The 22,163-nt window shown below is 35.3% G+C and overlaps 1 protein-coding gene across 8 annotated transcripts in view; it reads left to right on the top strand.

The window, feature by feature from the left end:
• Positions 1–22,163, top strand: part of STIM2 (stromal interaction molecule 2) — a 170,476-nt gene that overhangs the window by 59,210 nt on the left and 89,103 nt on the right. For all 8 annotated transcript variants that reach the window (XM_070613018.1, XM_070613021.1, XM_070613019.1 and 5 more), the window contains exon 2: positions 7,304–7,434. In XM_070613018.1, the coding sequence (XP_070469119.1) occupies positions 7,312–7,434 (123 nt within the window). In that variant the 5' untranslated portion in view covers positions 7,304–7,311. The remainder of the gene's footprint in view (positions 1–7,303; positions 7,435–22,163) is intronic.

The raw sequence follows: 22,163 nt of genomic DNA, 5'->3' as shown, positions 1-22,163 counted from the left end.
GTGTGCTACACACTGGGAGTATAAGGGGAATAAAAAAGACTCTGCCCTAACGAGGCTATCAGAAGAGAAAGAAGACATTATTCACTTCTTTTTTGAGTTTGAATTAGATAGTTGGTTTATTGAAAAATGACACCAAAGAATTATCTCTGAATATTTTAGAGAAAATTTACTCTCAAAATATTCAGATTGAAGTATTTGATTTGATAAATGCTTAAACTATTAATGGAAGTACTAAATACAAACAATATTTATTTAAAAAATTTCTCTCAGTAGTGGTAATTAAGAAAATCCTAATCATGAGACTCACAAATAGTTGCCAGTGTGGTAAGCCAGGGTCTTGGCAGTATATGATGTTGCGCATTGTTAATGGGCTACAGTTTGGTTTGTGATTAAGAGTTGGCTGGCTCCCCCTTCTTAGTTGTTATGTTCTGCTTGAAATTTGCTGACCTTAAAGGTATTGTCGGAGGGAAACTACTCTAAAGACTGGATTTACTTTTTCAGCTTCATTTATTTCTTAAGCTCTTATTTTCTGAGGTTTCTGAGCTGTGTTCCTTACATATATCAACTGACTGGAATGACAAAATATAGAATATGGCATACATATGTATTCCTCTAGTGAAGGCTTAATGGAATCACATTTGACACATTTTGTAGCACTGGTTTTTGGTCTGGCTCAGTCACATAGAAGAGAAGTGTACCTTTGTTTTACCTAGACTTCTAGGCCTGAAATGTCAGTCATATTTGTCTCCTTTCTCTCACTACATTCAGTTGTCACTTAAGTATGACGTTTTCTTTCTGTCCTCACTGCCATGATTGTAGTTTATATTGTTACTTCCTGCCTGGACTGTTGACATAGGCATTTGTTGGTAACAAGCATGTAATCTAAGGCTATAGTTTCTTCTTTTGATTAAAATAAAACTGACTATATACGAAAGCATTTTTTGAATTTGCAAGTACTACACAAAATCTAAGTTGTAATTTCTCTCTATTACATTTCTCATCATGTCACAATCCTACTTAAAAATCATCAGTGGCTTCTTTTAAACTCCTCTTTCTGAGGTTCATTGTCCTTCACTGACTGATAGCCCTAGGCTATGTTTCCAGATTCACATCCTACTGCTCCTTTACCCATCACTTGCTAGTGTTTTCGTCCTCCTTTTGGGGAGTACTGTTGGCACAGGGAGGACAATTCTTTGTTGTGTGGGACTGGCCTGTGCATTGTAGTTACTTAACATCCTTTGTCTGCCCCTCCTTACTGAATGCCGGTAGCAGCAGTGGGAGGAGCACTAAATAGCTCTCTAAATTGAGAACTAGTCTGCTGGCTGAACTACTCTTTGTAGGTCCCAGACTCATTTTATGTCCTGGTTGAATTTGTTCTTGTTTTACCTTCTTCTAACCCCACTTATTAAAATCTAATTTGTCTTTCTTAATGCTACCCAAAATGCAATTGTTTGCACGTAAAAGTCAAGCATAATTATTTATTAGGTGTAGTAATATATAGTAATAATATACATATAATAATAGTAATAATATATAGTAATCATTAAAACAGGTATGGTCTTTGCCCTCATGAAGTTTTATCTTTACTGCTAGAGTATAAGAACCTTGAGGAAGACCATCTTAAATATTTTAGAGTTTCCCTTGATTATTTTTGCATAATATGTTGTATATTTTGTTCAGTAAATATTTAAACAGCAATATTTGACAATGAATAAATAGACTTTATACTTTAGGCTCTGGGGGCCCACTGAATAGTTTTGATCAGAGGAGTAATGTTATTAGAGTTCTATTAACTACTTAGATCAGTGCCATAAAGAAGTGAGGAGTTGTCATTTTCTCCGTCTTAGTTTTCTAATCAGCCAGGTAACTTCTTGAAAAAATTTTCTCTTCCAAACATATATATTGAAAAACTAATTAGGTAAGTAAATCAGTAAACAAATATTTTTTTGAACACCTACTATATGCCAAACACTGTTCTAGGCTGTGGAGGAAGAGCAATGATCAAAACAATGCCTGTGATCTCATGATTGCGTTATAGTGGGGAAATTGGACAGTAAGCAAATAAAAACCCCACATAATCTAGTGCATTGTGATAAAGTACCGTGAAGAAAAATAAAGCAAGCAGAGAGAGAGTAAAGGAGAAGACTATCTTAGATAGGGAAATGAGACAGCCTTTGAGGGGAAACATTTGAGTTGGAATGAAAGGAGTTGCCCAACCAGGAGTGTACTGGGGAGAAAACTCTGCAAACTGCAAGTAGGAGCTTTCAGTGAGTAATTTGTTAATATTTTTCTCCTTTTCTGTCACTTTAGAATAGTCTGTAGATCCCTCCATAATGTGGCCCTCACTGACGTTGTCAGTCTTTTCTCTTAATTATCTAATTAAATGGGAATAATAGTGCCTACTTTATGGGCAAAGTGAAATGTATGATCTTTAATTTATATATATTTATATAATAGACACTGCATAATAGTTGTCATTATTCTTTTGTTGTGTAATAACTATTAGCAGCTTTTGTTCTACATGTCTTCCTAGAGCACACTTGCTCATCTTTCATGAATCAATGTAAAGATCACTTCCTCCTTGAATCTTTTCTTGCTGTGCCTGTAGACAGGACTACTCCCTAGTTTTGTCACCATTTTATTTTTATTACATGTCTGTTATTGCACCGGCCATATTTAACTTTATTTGTTTTTAGGTTTTATATACCTGGTTTCCAACCTGGAGTCTGGCATTTATTTATTTGCTAGATAAATAACTTGTATTCAGAAGTTCATTTATTTGGTTTCTAGTATTTATATATATTTAAACTATTCAACAAGTATGTCAGTCACTGTGGTAATCATATGCTTATTAATAAGATTTCTTCAAGGGGAGTGTGAAATGAAGTGAAGATACATTATTGTCAAAAGGAAAAGTAATGTAGGAAGTATAAGTATGTATTTTAGATTATGAATATCATTTATGAACTTCTAGGATCCCCTTCTGTGGGACACATTGATGCTTCTTGGTGCTCTCAGCAACTCATCCAGGTCCTAGCAGTATCTACAATAGCAATACTTTATTCTTCTCTGACAGTGGTGACGCTGACCCATTTATGTTCATCATACTGACACTTGAACATGGATTGGAGTCTTGAAGACTAGGTTTGAATCCCAGCTCTTGTCGTTTCTAGGAGTCTGATCTTAAGCAAGTTACTCACGAGTTTCATTTTTTCATCTGAAAAATAGAGATAATACATGCCCCACACAGCGTTGTAGGGATTAAATTATGTACATAAAATAGCATTGGTTTCTAGAATGTAGTAAATGTTTTTTCTTCAGTGAAATCATTTTAATTCATTTAACTTTATTTCTGTGGAATCAGACTGAGCATTTGTTTGGCTTTGAGTGGAGGAAGAAAAGGTGGAATTTAACAATAGTGTTGATTGCGGACTTTGGTTAAGATTTATTCTGTTCAGCTGATTCCTTTTTCCTTAGTGGAAAGTGCTGGTCTTGATCCAGAGAAAAAAGGAATTCTCAGTTTATAATGCTAAAAAGATATATCATGTTGCATTTAATACAAGGTAAGGGCACTCAGGGGAGGAAATTTGTCTTAGTTGGTCACATAGGGTGCCTAGTACCAAGCACAGGGCCTGGCACATTACAGGCACTCTGTAGCATGTTTAAATGAACGAGTGAATTTCTGTTTTGATGAGAAACATCTGCTGGCTATGGAGTACATGATGTACACTGGTGCATTTTGGGTAGTTAAGGTAGATGTCTATGAGATGTTGGCAGAGGAGAAAGATTTTGGTATTTTAGCAGTTGTCTTTGAAACCATTATACCTGATTCATTATATGCATGGATCTTTTATAAGAGTTTATGTATTTTAAGAGAAATTTAGGTCAACTTAATTTGAATTAAAATGATCACTTGTGCTGAATTAACCTAGAAGGGAAACAAATGAGAAAGAAATGAAAAGGACTTTATAATAGGTAATAGAGTTCAGAATTCACAGCTATTCTAAGTTAGATTTTAGGCCTTAAGTCATTTTACCAAAAGTAAATAAAATTTTATGTGGAGAAATGGATCACTCTTGCCATATCCTCAATTCCTGTCTTTCCTTTCCTTCTGCTGCTCCAATTTGCCTCCTCCATTCCTTGGAGGCATGAAATGTTGAGTGCAGCCAGGATCACAGTAGCATTTCCTGACTGCTGTGCCTCCCAGTCTTGCCTCGATCCTATCTATTTTCCACTGTCACCAGAACGGTCCTTTTATAATGAATCTGATTGTATTAGTCCTCTCCTTGAAATCCCTTATGGGCTTCTCATAGTTTCTAGGATAAAACTCCAAATTCCTTAATATCTGACCCCTTCTTACCCATCACCTACCTGATCCCCTGTCTTTTTTCCACATGTTCTTTGTACTCCAAACATATAAACAGTTGCATTTATCTGAATATTCCATGTTCTTTTCATGCCACTGAACATATGATGTTTCTTTTTTCCAGGCTTGCGTTTCTCTCCTTCCCAAGGTCAACTACAGGTCACTTAAAACTCCCCAGGGTTACCTCTAGAAAACTTCTGACTTTTCCTTCGTAGTCTGGATTAGGTGCCCTTCCTCCATGCTTTCATAACACTCTACAATGAATCTTCTCAGTGGTAGCTAACCAAATATATTGTGGTAGTCTGCATGCCTTCTTTCTCACTAGACTGTGAGCTTTTTTGAGTACAGGATACTGTTATCTATTTAATGCCTAATGCCTGTCACTGATTTGTACAGTATAGAAGCCTAGAACTTTGTGATTTAATGTCTGAAGTAACAGAATTTATCAGGGGGCACAAAATGTACCCAGCTAAGTCCTGAGTATTATGTGAACATGTGAGAAACGGCAGAACATGGTTTCTGCCCTGTTCATAAGCTTAGTTGTATGAACAAAATGACACATAAAGCAATTGGAGACTAGTAAAGTACATCATTAAGTGAGGATTTAGGTAGAATGATTTGAGAATAAAGATATAATCCAAAATTTCAAATCTGTTGGCGTTTCTTGTCTGCTCTTTACTCTTTTTCTCCTTAATACTTACCCCTACTAACATGCTATGCCTTTTACTTATTTATTTTGCTATGCTCACCTCCTCAACTAGAATGTAAGTTTTATGAAGAATTTTTATCTCTTCTGTTCACTATGGTATTTCTAATGCCTGACACATGGGAGGTGCTCAGTAGATTTTTGTTGAATGGATGGAGTGGTGTTCAGAGAAGGAAATAATTACCAGGAGATAGTATTTCTGAAATACTTCATGGACAAGTTACATCCTGAAGTAGACCTTGAAAGATAGTGTTTTATTAAATAACTTGTTTATTAAATAAGTTAAGTAAAAAATTACGAATTTCATTTTTATAGGAATTTTTTTCAGGTCATATGTTCTTCCTAACTTTCTCTTGAAGCTTTATAAAGTTTCTTCAGCCCTCACTGTTGACTTCTCTTAGAGAGTTTGTCAACAAAGCCTATTTAATTAGAGTGAGTGATGCTGGCCCTTTCCTTATATACTAGTTGCAATAACACTTTCACTTCATATGTTTATTAGCAAAATAAAATATGTGTAAAAAAATGTGTAAAATATCTGTAAAATATGTGTAAAAAAATGTGTAAAAAAATCTGCTGGAGGGTATAGCACATTGTGTACACATCTTCTTTATACCATATGTTATGATACCTGAGAGTTTATCTTTTACTTTACATCCATTCAGAATAATTACAAATGAATTCGAAATCACAGGCATATCAAGGTTCTAGTGGTTTTGTGGATTATGGATGATAATTGACCATTATGCATATAACTTCTTAGATTTTAGCAAATCTTGATCAGAGTTGTAAATATTTATATATACAGGTATAGGTCACATAACTTATAATTGCATTTTGCGTTTTTTTAGAATTTCCTTTTCTGTTTTCTTGCCTTCCAAGACTAAAGAAATTAAAATTAGATTTTGAATTAAAACTATTAAAAATGTTAAATCACCAAAATGGGTTATAACTGGAACATGTAGGTAATACAGGTTTGCATTGTTCTTTAGAAAAAAAGTTATTAGTATTTATGGTCTCCAGCACTGGTTTTTCTTGCAATTTTTTTTCCTAAGCACAGAATTAGATATTCTTAAGCCGTTGTAGTTGCAGTAGAGCTTAGTAAGCATCTAGTCTACTCACTTTATTTTAGAGGTCAGGTAACTAAGATACAAGGACAAGTGATTTGTCCACATCAGTTAATTCATAACAGGGCCAGAATGATAAACTGATTTTTAACTACTGTTGAGGAGATAATCAAATTTTGGCTAACCCTTCTATCATGCTAATAACCACTTTAAATTTTAAGCCCATACTATTTCTAGAAATACATGTCAATCTGATGACATTTTGAAAGGATATTATTTTAGTGACCTGGTTGAATAGTGGAAGTACGTTTGTGGAATTTGTCAATCTACCATCAGCCAGATTGGATGAGTGAAGTTTGGCAGTACTTTTCCATTTTGGTACATAGGCTGTTTACTGTTTAAATCAATAGGAGGTAATTTTTATTAAGCTGATTTTTTAAGTCATTAATAACCCTACATACTCTCTAAATTGTTAGTTTTTAACAACCTGAATGTGAGGATTTACACATTTTCCATAGGAACAGGTTTAACCAATAAATGTATATTAAGGAAAACATGAGGAACAAAATTTTTAACAATTCAGTCTTTTTCTGTTGGATTTTCCTTGTTGAATTTAAGAAGATATATATTTAAAAATACCATGAGTGGACTCTTGGATTCTCTTAAGAAGAAAAAATGAAAAAAAAGTTTCTAAGGATCATGTGAATATTCTACATTTCCTTTTCTTGTATTATTTGTGATATTTTCCTAGGACTTACATTTTAATTAAACTGGATTATATAAAAATTACACCTTGTATTCTGTGATTTCTTTTTTTTTAAGGAGGGAGTTCATTTGTTTCTTGGGGGACTAATTAATAAATATAATGGGTTGGATAAGAAGAAAATGGTTGGGGATATGGAACAATGTAGGCAACCTGAAGTTAGTACTGGTGTAACTCCTGGTTGTAGCTGCCTAATATCAAGTAAATTCAATTATTTATTTTCAGTCAATTGTGTTCATATATTATACTTTTCATGTGAAGAATACTCTGCTAGACTCTTTAAAGCCTCTTAGGTTGACTTAGTCTGAAGTTTAATTTGTTGGTCTTCTTTTAAATTACATTCCCTTAGCTGTAGCCTCTGTTTTGGCATGGCAAGTTAGTAATTGCTCTTTGTTCTATTTCAGATCCCTGCATGTCACTGAGTCCACCGTGCTTCACAGAAGAAGATAGATTTAGTCTGGAAGCTCTTCAAACAATTCATAAACAAATGGATGATGACAAAGATGGTGGAATTGAAGTAGATGAAAGTGTTGAAGTAGGTGGAAAAACTTTTTCCCTTGTATTCTCTTAAAACAGAATGACCGTTTTTAGTCTTAAATTTTCCTATTATTCCTTATCTGACTCAGCTCCTTCATTCAGCATCTTTAGTTTTTCTCTTTACGTTTTAATTTTATCTTTAGTTTTTCTCTTTACGTTTTAATTTTACTCTTTGTATTTACATGGTTTTCCTTTTCTCTTTTTTCTCATATGTATACAAGTCTTCCCAGTTTTATAAGAATCTTCAGTCTCATGTTCTTGGATTTCTCAAACATACATCCTATTTTGATTATATCAGTTATTATTGGTGCTTTACAAATCACCACAAAATCTAGTGGTTTAATACGACAACAGTTTATTATTTCTTCTGAGTCTCTGAGTTGACTGGGCTCAGCTGGGCACTTTTTCTGTTCCCTTAGGTGTGGGCTGGGGTCACTATGGCAGTTGTGTCAGTTGGGAGCTCTGCTGGGGCTGGAATATCTGAGATGACCTCTTATCCTTCAGAGTCTCTCTCCATTCTGGAGTCTAGCTCAAGCTTCCTTACAGCATGGCAGCTGGCTGCGAGTGGCAGTGCTCCAAGAAAACAAGTTCCTGTGTGAAAGTGCTTATCATGCCTCTGTTTGCCAATGCCTGTTTATCAAATGGGCTTAACACAAGTTATTTGGCTAAACTCAGAGTCTATGTGGGAGAGGATCAAACAAGGGTATAAATACCAGGAAAAGGGTTTTATTGGGGGTCATCAATGTATTAATCTGCTCTACTCACTGTACAAGTAAATAATGCTTTATTTCTTAAGCATTCTCATCTTACCCCTGTCTGGTGTCCCTCTTAGTTTCTCTGTAGGAGTTGTTTTCTTTATTCAGCTGTGGTTTCATTCTAACCGAATCCCCTGGTCATTTTTTCAGGCCTCTTCAACCTCTTTGTTGTATTTGTCGCTGTTGAAATGCTTCTCTTTTAGTTTATATAATACTAAATTACATTATTATCTAATGTTATATAATAATGACATCCTCTGATCACATTGTTATCTGACAGTAACATTCTCTCAAGATCAGTTCTTAACCTGCGGTATAAAACTTTTACCTTGAGAATGCTTATCCATTTTTAGGTTGCTCCTAATTCCTCTGTCTCTAAGCCAGTCCAGATTCGTGACCTATGTGTATTGCTTTCTGCCTGATATCTTGTGAGGACTCTTACTTTTGCTTTCAACTTAGTTTGTCTAAATCAAAATCCCAGCTCTTCTCTTTGAAACGCTTCACTGTTCAATGGTACTTCTGGACCTACTTCTCCTCAATTCTTATTCTTCTAAATCAGGAGTTGGCAGACATTTTCTGTAAAGGGCCAAGGTACGGGTGGAAATGTGTTCCCCTTCAAACCATACTTTGAAGCCCTAACCTCTAGTACCTCAGAATGTGACCTTATTTGGAAAGAAGGTCATTTCAGATGTAATTAGTTAACATGAGGCTATATGACCAGTAATCCAATATGACTAGTGTCATTGTAAGAGAGGAGAACACCATGTGGAGATACAGACACAGGGGAGAAGATGATCATATGACAGTGGAGGCAGAGATTGGAGTTATGCAACTACAAGTCAACGAATGACAAGAATTGCTAGTGGCAGCAGAAGCTATGAGAAAGGTATGGAAATTATTGTCCCCTTAGAGCCTTAGAGGATGGCCCTGCTTATACTTTGATTTTAGACTTAGAGCCTCCAGAACCGTGAGAGAATAAATTTCTGTTCTTTTAAGCAATCCGGTTTGTAGTACTTTATTACAGCAGCCCTAGGAAACTAATACAGGCCAGCTAGTAAATACTTTAGATTTTGTGGGCCATATGGTCTCTGCTGTAACTACTCAACTTTCCCGTTGTAGTGCCAAGCAGCCATAGACAATACATGAACTAATGGGCATGGCTGTGTTCCAGTAAAGCTTTATTTGCAAAAACAGGCAGCAGGCTGTAGTTTGCTAACCCCTTCTGTCTTGTGTTCTTAAAATTGATTTCTTTTTCTTCCTTTCTCACTTCTCTGTTCTAGTTGTTTACATGCTCTGTTTTAATCTGGGGGTTTATTATTTTGTGCCTAGATTATTACCTCTAAGTTTTTCTTCTCCAATCCATCATGCATATCACTTGGAGAGTGTTTTCTCTAGCTAAGAAACTTAACAATGATTTCTTATTGTTTATTAGATCAGGTAATAACTCTTCAGTCTTAAAGTTAATGTCTCAGCATCATCTGATTTCTGCTTACTGAGATAATCTCTTCTCATTGTGATTAAATTGTTTTGGTTAGAGCTCAGTTCCATTAATACCATAATCATAGCTTTCAGTTCTAAATAGTCCAATTTATTTTATTCATTTCTAGAACCACAGATGACAGGATAATCCTATTTTACATTGTTTCTAACTTAAAAAGTATTTGAAGTATGTAAATATATTCTCTTGGTCATGAAGTACAGTGAAATGAAATTGGATTATCAAGAGTTTTACTGTTGCTAGAAAATAAAGTAGTTGTCATTTATTGTGGGTCATTTTATTATATCGAGTAATTCATTCTCTCAACATCATCATCATTCCTTCTCTCTGTCCCAATAAGTGCGCGCACACGCACACACACACATTAAAACAAGCTATAAGATTACTTTTTAGTAATAATACTTGGGATTATTAGTGATGAATTGTTCTTTCTAATCCTCCCAAGGTTGTCTAAGTGGTTTATTTAGTTGCCAATATAGTTGCTTAAGAATGTGAATATCAAATATGTGAACATAAACTCTATTTACTTTATAAATTATTACTATCCTTATAAATTATGGATTAAATAGAATTTATATTTGCATATTTGATTCTCTTTGTAGAGAGAATTATTCTCTAGGCTAAATAGATTTCCTAAAATAATTGTTCTACATTTTTTTAGTCATTTACAGTATGACAGTATTAGTTTTATCAAATTCCATGTCAGCTCTGAGAGTGAATAGTGTTTAGTAGATGAATGCCCTGTGCAGTTTTCTAATTGTGTCCAGCAATTAAATTGGAGATAACTTTTAGCATTAAACCTTGTGGTGCTGTACTGAAAGGACATAATTTTCAGTTATCACACTGATGGTGCTAAGTTTTCCTTTGATGTTAGTATTGCTTGAGGACCTAATCATTGCTTAGCTTTGTTTTAGGTTAGGAAACATATTAATGCTGAAGGATTATTTTATGGGAAGGGAGAAGTGGGATTGAAAGAGCATATGTGATTAATTTTGAGAGTTTTAGTCTTATAAAATATTTGAAAATACTGGTGTACAGTTTCACTTTTTAAAAGTTGAATAGTTTTAGATAGCTGCATTTCAGAAATTACAGATTGACATATTAAGATTGGTTAATTTTAGGCCTAGAAAAAGGCTAAATTCTTTATATTAAAAAATCACCTTTGTTAATTGATATATCAAGTTATAAATATTGCTACTCTTGGTTGTTTTCTGACACCAACCAATTCTTTAATTCTCCGACACCACGTGGGTTTCCAGTAACTCATTTCAGTTCTGGCACCATCCCACCGAACTGCCCCCACTTCAGATGCCAGTCACAAGTCTCGGGTCATGCATACTTCTGACCAACTGTCTATAAATCTTGGATTCCCATGACTCCTTCCTCAGGTTTGATAATATGCTGGAGTGGCTCACAGAACTCAGGAAAACACTTTACTTAGGTTTACTGGTTTATTATCATGAAGAATACAACTTGGCAAAGCCAAATGGGAAGGATGGATAGGACAAGGTATGGTAGGAGGGGCACAGAGCTTCCATGCCCACTCTGGACATGCCACCATCCCACCACCTCCATATGTTCACCAACATGGAAGCTCTCAGGATCTTGAAGTTCAAAAGTTTTTACATAGCTCAGTTTCCCTAGAGGTCAGGTGGGTGGGACTGAAAGTTCCAACCCCCTAATCACTTGGTCTTTCTGGTGACCAGCCTCATCCTGAGGTGATCCAGGGGCCATAAGTCATCTCATTAGCATGAATTCAGGTGTGATCTAAAGGGGTGAAAGACATTCCTATCACTTAGGAAATTCCAAGAGTTTTAAGAGCTCTGTGGCAGGAATCAGGGACAAAGACCAAATATAGTTCTTATGATATCACACTTACAAAAATATTTAAATCTGAAAAAAGTGTACATTTTCTTAATCATTAAAAATACCTTCAAAGGAAAGATCTGGTAAAATTGTATATATATAGACAGAGAGGTTTTAAGTAAGCTTATGCAGATATTTGACAGCCTATTTGAATATATTTGATTGCGTAATAGTTCCTAGACTTGAGTTATTTTAATTGTTTTTACCTCATCATCAGATATTAAATGCTCAAACCTGTGAAATGTTATCATTATCACTGTGCCAGACAGAGTAAGTGTACATGGCTATGTAATTTATACTTCAATGGAGTTCTTATTGAGTCTTTTAAATTTCAGTGGTATTGCAAACATTTTGTAATAAAAGTTAGGACTAAAAACTTTATATTAAAAAGTAAGACACGTTAAAAGAGCTTAGAATTCTATCAGTATGATAGATGAACTTGAACGATTAGAAAAAGATGATCTCTTTCTCTCTGTATTTCTTCTAATATTAACACTTAAAAGCAAATACAGTATACCTCTATATTTTATTAGTTCCTAAAAGAGTCAGAAATCCACTGTCCAGTATGGTAGCTACTAGCCACGTGTGGCTGTTGAGCACTTAAAATTGAGGTGTGTTATAAGTGTCAAATACACTTTAAATTTTGAAAATTTATGTGAGAAAAAGAATGTAAAATATCTAAATTTTAAAATAGTACATGTTGAACATGATAATATTATGGACATACTGGATTACATGACATATAATGTAAAATTAATTTCACTTGTTTCTTTTTACTTTTTAATGCAACTTCTAGAAAATTTAAAATCACATATGTAGATCACAATTTATTTCTATTGGACAGCACTGATCTAGAGACTGGTGTGTTGTAGGCTTTAAGGAATGAGTTATTAATTCTGCAGTTCTTGGACTAGTTTGGTGCCTTCAGTTCAGAATACTGTAGTTTCCCCTTATTTGCAGGGGGTGCATTCCAGGACTCCCAGTGGATGCCTCAAACTGAGGACAATACTGAATCCTATATATACTGTGTTTTTTCCTGTGTATGTATACCTATGATAAAGTTTAATGTATAAATTGGGCATGGTAAGAGATTGACAGCAATAACTAATAATAAAATGGAACAATTATAATAATATACTGTAATAAAAGTTGTGTGAATGTGCTCTGTCTCTCAGTATCTTATTGTGCTGTATTCACCCTTCTTGTGATGATGTGAGATGGTACAGTGCCTATGTGATGAGATGAAGTGATGTGAATGACGTAGTGTTAGGCAGCTGTTGACCTTCTGACCTATGTCAGAAGAAGCATCATGGAGCCATGTTGATGTTGATGGTTGGATGTTTGGATGTCAAGAGCAGACAATGTCTGCAGTTTACAGTGGGTGACTGAAACTGTGGAAAGGGAAACAGGTTAGGGTGGACTATTGTAGCTACATCTTGATTTGTATTTCTTGTTAAAGTGTCTTTTTTTTTTTTTTTGAGGAAGATTAGCCCTGAGCTAACTACTGCCAATCCTCCTCTTTTTGCTGAGGAAGACTGGCCCTGAGCTAACATCCATGCCCATCTTCCTCTGCTTTATTCGTGGGACACCTACCACAGCATGGCTTTTTGCCAAGTGGTGCCATGTCTGCACCTGGGATCGGAACCGACGAAACCCAGGCCACTGAGAAGCGGAACGTGTGAACTTAACCACTGCGCCACTGGGCCAGCCCACATCTTTTTAAAGTCTCTCTTTTTTAAAGAAGTAAATAGTAATACTATTATGGTCCTGTAGCAGCCATCATTAGGAAATTTCACGAGTTTAATAGGAAACCTTAGTCAAAAACTTAAAATACTTAATTTCTTCTTTTGATCTTTGCTTTGCAATGTAGCTTTTCAAAAAAAGTTTAAAAAAATACTTAGCATTTGAAAATGATGGTCGAAAACTCAATTTTTTTCTCTTTTAGTGCCCTCTGTTTTAATGTTTTTTGTTTTTGTATTTCTTTTTGTATGTTTGTTTGTATGAGAAGGCATTTACTCTTGTAGTTTATTCATCCATTTAATATTGAGCTAATATTTGAGGATCTATTATATGCCAGATACTCAATAAATCTTGAAATATATCAGGAAGAAAACAGACAAAATCTCACTTAAATCTTCAAGCCTTTAAGCTAACATTCTTTTGGGGCTTGTGGAAGGCAGACTAAACAAAAAGCTAAATAAGCAGGGAAAGGGGAATCAGGACAGGTAGATTATGGGTGGCTGCAGTTTTAAATAGGGTGGTCACGGCAGTTCTCATTAAGAAGGTAACACTTAAGTGTACTGTATGCAGTACTTGGACAAGTAAGGGAATAAATATCTGGCAATTTTCCAGAGCTATTCTAAACCTGAAATTGGAGAACTGGGCGTGTTTCAGATTAGGAACAGGATGTAGAGCTTTTGCTTTCATTATCTTTTGGCCCAAGATCAAAAAGATTAAATGTCAATTTGTGCTGGATCTGTGACCTGTTTAGATTGAGTTGTTGATTACAATCAAGTTTGAATGTTCTGTCAATATTGAAGATACTTTTGAAAGTGTAGGTACTTGATCAGCAAATAATTTAAATAAGAGAAATGAATGGTTTTGTTGCCTTGAGCACAGCAATAGAAGGCAATGAGAATTCACATTGTATTGCCTACTTTGTGACTGAAAAATTTATTATAGTTTCTGATCTGTGTGAACTTTATTTTTTGTTTTTACTTTTCCCTTTTTTCCTTTTAAATTATTAAAAATTCCTTCCCTTTTTCTAATTTTTTTTTCCTTTTTACCCATTCTTCTCTTTCATCGATGTCATTTGGAATAGGTAGTTTTAGAGTTTTTGTTCTTATCAGTTGGTTTGATATATATAATCAACTTTAAGACCAACTTATATGGAAAATCTGGTTGTACCTGGTATTTCAGTTTTTCTTCAGTAACTATTCTTCCTGAAAAACACCTTTGTCATCATTTGTCTATGTACCTCTCAGAAAATTTAGTTAACAACACAGATGTATCTGTGTCTGAAACAAGGAGAATCACTTATGAAAATAGGTAAAAGTGGGCTTAGAAAACATAGTAGAAAATACATTTTAAAATAGGATCAATGAGTTTTGAATTATTTGGATTACTGTTTCTCAAAGAATAAATGCATGTGTTCTTTAAGTTAAAATTTTAGCTTACGTATTAGTCATCTATTGCCGTGTAACAAATTTTCTCCCAAAGGTAGTGGCTTACAGCAATATACATTCATTATCTCATGATTTCTGTGGGTCAGAAATCCAGGTGCAGCTTTGCTGGGTCTTCTGGCTCTGGGTCTCTGTCACAAGGCTGCAATTAAGATGTCAGCTGTATTTTAGTTATCTCAAGGCCTGATTCAAGGAGGATCCACTTCGAAGCCTACTCATGTGCTTCTTGGCCCTGCAGGTCCTCACTGGTTGTTGGTTGGAGATATCTGTTCCCTGCTACACGGCTCATAAGGTGGCAGTGGGCTTCCCTCCGAGAGAGTCAGAGGGAGCTCAGAGAGAGAGCGCAAGAGAAGGGCCAACAACATGGAAGTCAAATTATTCTTGTAACCTAATCTTAGAAGTGACATCCCATCACTTTTTTGCCATATTCTGTTTGCCAGAAGTGAGTCACCGGATCCCGCTGATACTCAAGGGGAGGGAGTTACATGATGGCATGAATCCGAGGATGTGGTGATCATGGGAGCCATTTTAGAGGCTGTTTACTGTGATTTGTTTCTATATTCTGCTAACGGTACTAACAAATATGCTAGCCATATTTGATGGGAAATTCTCAAGCCACAGAATTATAAAGTATGAAAACATTCAAGTTACATAACTTCCTTCAAAAGGCTTCATTTTGGAAGTGAACCACAGTAAGACTTGTCATGTTTATCTTTGTAATAGGATATGTCTAGAATTTGAAAGCGTGATGTGTTGGACAGTGCTTTGTGTCTGTAATTGCATGCACAAATGTACCAGTACAATTTATTTGACTGAAGGATCACTTGGCATTCCCCTGAAAGGCCAAGCAGGTAAGGTAAGAGAGTAGGTGTTAAAGAATTCTTGCTCTCTGTTAAATTATAATTATTGAGGTGTTTTCCTGTATACTGAAATTTTCATAGTTCAGTTAGTTAATTACTTGATGCCATAAAAACAGACTTTAATTCTTCCTCGAAAATAATAGCAATAAGCGTACAATTAGAGTAGCAGAGAATGTTAATAGATAAGCCATAGAAAAAATGGTTAGATGGCCAAAATTGGGAAATGATGGATTAATTTAGTTTTGTTACTATAGGACTTCTCAAACTTACATTTATAGATTTAGATACTAAAATAACAGAAAACATTTATTGAGCATTTACTGTTTATTCCGCACTGTAAGCACTTTGCATGTACTATGGTATGGACTCCTCATAGCAACCCTATGAGCTACAAATATAATATTATTATCTTATTTGCAGATAAGGAGACAGGCTTCACGGAAGTTAGGCAATGTGCCTTTGGTCACCAGCTTATAAATGATAGAACTGGGGTTTTGAAGCCAGACTGAATCCATGTTCTTGATTCCTACTCTGTGTTGTTTTTCTCTGTTAATATGTATCATTAATCTCCCTCATTATGCCCTCCTGGATAAATAAATAGCTGTATATAAGTAGTGCATGTGTATATATGTATTTATTATGTATTTAATGTATATACATACATACTGTTATACTATTGTCTTTTTAAAATGTTCACAAAAGTATAAATTAAAAATAAGATAAAAATTAAATATGAATGGAAGTTCTGATATTTTATCCCTCTCAAGTGGGTTAGATTGTCCATCCTTGTAGGGTCTGGGCAACTGAATTTGGAGACCACTGCACTAAGGAATTGTAAAGCAAGGTCTGTTATAAGTCACGTAGTCTTCGTTTCATTTTTATAAGAACAGGCAACTGTGAGAGTTTTTCCAGAAAGCAAGTTCCAGAGACACTGCTAATCTTAATATTTATTTTTCTCTAATTTCCACTGTTCACTGTATATAGGTCTCTTATCTATATAGCACATCAATTACTGATATTGTTATGGTGACCACTCTGCTTTTCATGATTGAAATTGGCTCTGATATCTATGATACCTGTAATGGTATTGTAAGAATGGAGCAAAGCTCATTCATTTATATTAATTTAGAAAAAAAGGTGGGGAGTGACTGAGACAGAAAATTTAGATATCATTTTGATAAGAGAAGACATTAAAATCTCTATTTCCTTTGTTTGAAAAATACTTTTAATTTGCCACTGACTTTTTCTTTCAGCTGCAAATTCTTTTAATTTTTAAATTTAAATTATTGATCTGTAGAGATCCTAGAAGAGAATTAATGATTTTGAACACCTTTAAATAGGAGGCTATGGAAGAAACATCCTCCTCTTATCTAGAAGGAAGTCCTCTCGGGATGTATGATCAAGGTATTTTGATATTCTACAATGCACCAAAATCTGTTAAGCACCAAGTACCTGTTAGTCATTTGGCTTGTGTCTTCTCTGTTCACATCTGTTAACTGCACTTTGAGCTATTCAAAATAATATGGAGGCTGCATGTGTGTTTTGGAAGCAAGGTAAAAAAAAGGTTGGGGCATTTTCCTACTTTGTATTTAACCTACAGAATGAGGAAGGAAAGGCGATGAACCCATTTGACAAAATAGATCGTTGCAGCCAAATCTTTGGGCCTCAAGGGAGAGAAGAGAATGAAGAAGGAATTGCTGTAGTTTTGAAAGATTGCTCTAAGGAATAAAGCAAAATATGCTCCCTGGACAAGCATCAACTTGTTAGAAATGCAAATTCTTGGGCCCCGTCCCAGCCCTACTGAATCAGGAACTTGAGGGTGGGGCCCAGAAATCTGTATTTTAGCAAGTCCTCAGGTGATTCTGATGTCTGCGTTGTATTTAATAAATCTTATAGTTTTTGCACTGTACTTTTGTAACAGCTTTTGTCATCTCAGGCATGGTATTTATATTTGGCTATTGTGATGGTCTTGCAAACGGCGTTGCTTCCTGCCCCTGTACTTTGTGATTTCACTTTAGCCAAGTCCTACCTTACAAGTTTCTTAATATTTTCTACAGGGAGTCATGGACATACAGTTACTATAAAGTAGGGTTGTGTGTGTATTTTTCTGGGGAGAAAACTCTTTGCTTTTTTTTTGTTAAAGGAAGATGGCTTTGTAACCTAGAATGGTTAAGAACCATTATATAAAATATTGAGATAGATTTTAAGAAAATCTCATTATTTTATAGTTGTACCTAGAATATTTCTTAAGTTCTGAATTTTTTATCCTGCCTCAGCATTTATTTAGTTGCATACCTGGACTCTTATGTCTTGCCTTGACAATTGTAGTACCTAATTACTGTACTTCCTCCTCTGTCTCTTGCTTTTCCAATTTATTTACTGACTGTGGTTGTTATCTTTCTGTTTATAATACTTGATGAGAATTAATTCTCCCAGAGTGTTTCTATTCATATATCTCCTTGTCCCTCAAAGCAACTACCATAGAAACTAGAAGACTGTTATCCTGCCATTTCTTACCATCCACAATATCTTGCCTCTACCTCAAACTCTGATTTATTATAACGGATTCTCTCTTCCTGATGCTTCCTTAGTCACAGGTCATTTGAGAAGCACCATTGGTATACGTATAGTTCAGTTACATGTGAATTAAAAAGGCTTTTGTGCTGCAGTAGGTAGGAACTTAAAACACTGTAATAGTTTCTGTGGAAAGATGTATTTCAAATGGCAGATAAACACTCTTAAATGCAAACAGTTTATAAACTGGGACTGAACGGTCTATAGAATGAGATCTGTCTATAAAGAGCCAAAAGCTTCTGAAATCATTTTATGGCCTTGAAACATTCAACCTAGTTCCTTTGCCTCTTTCTGGGAGTTATCACGACCCCTGCTTCAGCTAGTAAATCTTTAGCCCCTTCCTTCAAATTATTTCCACTTTCCTTACTCAGACCACCTGGTAATTATGTATTTTCATTAAAAAAATTTGTTTCCCATTCCTCTCCCATTAATTTTTAATTTACCTTAACAAGAGTTTCATATTAAATCCTGTTACAGACTGGAAGGGGGCAGAAGAGTAGGAGTGTGAATCAGGACCTGCGTCTGTTCCCTCAGTTCCAGCCTGACTGTACTGCCAGTCCTGCTCCTCTTCTCCCCCTCCTTTCCTGGACATTTTCAGGATCACAGCCTGGCACTGCGTTTATGTAATGCATTTTTTTGGGAGTTTAGTACCCTTCACATATTGTCTCATCTTCCAAAAGATGTCTGAGTTCGAGTGGGTACAGAACCTGTTTATTTCCGTTTCACAAATTAAATAAAATTGTACCTTTCCTGTAACATTAACTCTGCCATAGATTGTTCTTGTAGATAGGGTGACCATATATTTCATCATCCAAACTGGGATACTTTTGAGAGTGAAAGAGGGTGCTGTTAATAATTAAACCAGGAAGACAGGTGTAAATGAGGACTGTCCCAGGCAAATGGGGCTGTATAATTACCTCATTATATGTCTAATCACAGTCTCCTTTCTATTATACCTACCTTTATCTGTGTCTTGCTCCTTCACTAAGTTGTTATTGAATTGATCTAAGTATTATGCCAAGTTTGTGCTATTAGTAAAGCTTGGATCTGTTTTAATTTAGTTTATCACCCTAAGTCTTTCTACATGGTACAGCTCATTTTCTAGTAATGTGACAGAGACTCAGATATTTTTCTATTTCTTTTTCTTAGAGTTCAGTGATTTTTTTGTCTTTTTATTCTCTAGAAATTATATAGCTTAACAATATTTTCTGTATTAACTTAAAATGTACTCATCGACCTTTTCATTGATTTTTAGAATTTTCTTTTAGTAGTAAGTTTCCTGGCTGTCCCAAATTTTCATATCTAAAGAAAATTATATAACAGTCTACATTTTCCTATAGTTCTATCCTCTGTTCAGCTGTCACTAACCACGTGGTCTTCAGAAGGCTGTTTTGCTCTAGAAAGCTATTTTTGAGGTCTTAAGGTAAGATACTGTGCTGTATCAGGGAGATGCAAAGTAAATTGTTCTTGTCCTCAGAAAACCCCACCACAAGTTGATTCTAACATCATGGTTTATAAAGCATTTGTGATGTCTCACATTATCTTCAGTGATGTTTTTTTGCAATTGGCAAGACAGCTGGTATCCCTATTTCATGTATGAGGAGACCGAGGCTTAGAGAGGCTATGTTACTTGGGTCACTTTGTGTGTGTGAAGAGAACTGGGTTAGAGCCCAACTCTCCCAACTCCTCTTCACTCTCCACAACAGGTTTAGACATAGTTCCAAGTTGTTGTTTTTTAAAATTTGTATTCAGGTTTGAGCCCTGGAAACTGAAAGAACCTCCTTTTATGCATTCTTGAACTATGTTTCTATTAATGATCTCAGTTTTAGTTGAAAACCTCTGGATGTTGATGTCAGCTTTTTCCCTAGGACCTCAGACCTGCTTGTTCCTATATTCGATTTGAATCATATTGGCTTATGTCTTAAATGTTATGTTAAGCTTGCCTGGAGAATACACCTTACCTCACCATAAAGATTGCTATTTTCCCCTGTTAATTAGCCCTGTATTTTAGTTAGGCTTTCTATCCGGACTTTTCTGGGTCTGGCCTGGCTTGATTTGCTCATGACCTAGTACTGGTCCTACCAGCTGTTGATGACCTGCTTTTTACTAGCCCCTGGCCTTTTTACAGTGTTACTAGGCCTGGAGGGCTGAAACTATAGTCTGTTAAGCTCAATTGATAAAGAGGATCTTTTTAAAACTGAAGGAATATTTTACCTTGATCCTGAAAATGTTTAAAATAATTGATTAAAAATATTTGAGAGCCTTTCACTTTAATCACTAATCCTTTCCAACTGACCTTTATTTTTTTATTTTTTATATCCCATAAGTATGTAAAATTTCTTTCAGGTTTTAATTAGGGAGGTATGGGGTTTTTGTGGAATTTTAAAAACTGTTTTTAAAATGAAATAGTTGATTTTCGTTTTGTTTTAATTTTCCTTTTATTTTCTTTTCCTTGTCCCCTCAAGGACTTGGGAAATATGCCTGAACTCCTGACTAAGGGTGTTATTGACCACTCAGTTAAAAACAAACTCACCTAATGTTTAAAGTTTCTGTTTATATATACAGCACTGTACTAAATATGGGGCAGAATGAAAAAATGACCATAGACCTCTATGAGCTTACCATCTAGTAGAGCATATAATGTCGTATATGAATAATACAAGACACATTATGGCAAATTATATACTAGGAATAGACATGAATCATGGAAGTGCTCTTATGTTTTAGAAAAGAGAGTGCACATCTATTTGGGGAGCATCAAGGAAAACTTGGGGTAGGCGTCCTTGAGATGGACCTTTGGAAACGGGTGTGGTTTTCACAGGTGTAGATGGTAGTAGAACATTCCAACATGAAGGTTCAGGGTAAGGAAGAGCATTAAAGCAAGAATGTTGGGTACTAATTTATGCACTAGTGAGTAATTCAGTCTGACTGGAGTATGGTGTTGTAGGACATAGGATTGAAATGAACTTGCTTGGTTTTCCTTCTTTCTGCTTCTGGCTACTTCTCCTCTGATTTTTTTTTATTGGTCTTGCTTTTCTTGCACCCTGAAGTGTGTGTATTCCATAGATTTATTTTTTAAGACTTAATTCTTTTAGGGCAGTTTTAGGTTTACAGCAAAAAAAATTGAGAGCAAGATAGGAGAGATTGCCCGTATACCCTCTACCCCCACGTGTGTCTAGTCACTCATTATCAGCATCACTCAGCAGAATGGTGCATTTTTTACCAAGGATGAGCCTACATGGACACATCATACTCAAAGTCCACGGTTTTCTTTAAGATTCATTCTTGGTGTTGTACATTCTCTGGGTTTGGACAAGTGTATAATGACATATATCCATCATTATAATATCATACAGAGTATTTTCACTGCCCTAAAAATCCTCTGTCATTGTTTCAGCTATTTCTTCTGTTCCTTTCTCTCTTCTCCTTCTGGTAGTCTCATTACACATATGTTGCACCTTTTGTGGTTATCCCACAGTCCTTGGATATTTTGTTCTGTTTTTTTTTCAGTCTTTGTCCTCTTTGCTTTTTGGTTTTCGAGGTTTCTATTGATATATCCTCTAGCTCAGAAATTTTTTCCTCAGCTGTGTCCAGTCTACTAATTAATAAGTGCATCAAAGGCATTCTTCATTTCTGTTACAGGATTTTTGATCTCCAGCATTTCTTTCTGGTTCTTTCTTAAGATTTCCATCCCTCAGCTTACATTGCCGATGTGTTCTTACATACTACTTACTTTATCTATTAGAGTCCTTAGCATATTATTCATAGTTGTTTTAAATTCCTGGTCTGATAATTCCAGCATCCCTGCTGTGTCTGGTTCTGATACATGCTCTCTTTTCAAATTGTGTTTTTTGCCTTTTGGGATGCCTTGTAATTTTTTCTCAGTAGCTGGACATGTTGTATGGGGTAAAAGGAACTCTTGTCATGGCCTCTAGTAATATGGTGGTGAGGTATGGGGGGAGGGAAAGCGTTCTGTAGTCCTGCAATGAGGT

Source organism: Equus przewalskii, chromosome 3 (assembly GCF_037783145.1).
Source record: "Equus przewalskii isolate Varuska chromosome 3, EquPr2, whole genome shotgun sequence".
Taxonomy (NCBI): domain Eukaryota; kingdom Metazoa; phylum Chordata; class Mammalia; order Perissodactyla; family Equidae; genus Equus; species Equus przewalskii.
The sequence above is the reverse complement of the archived record's forward strand: the minus strand, read 5'-3'. Positions and strand labels throughout refer to the sequence as shown.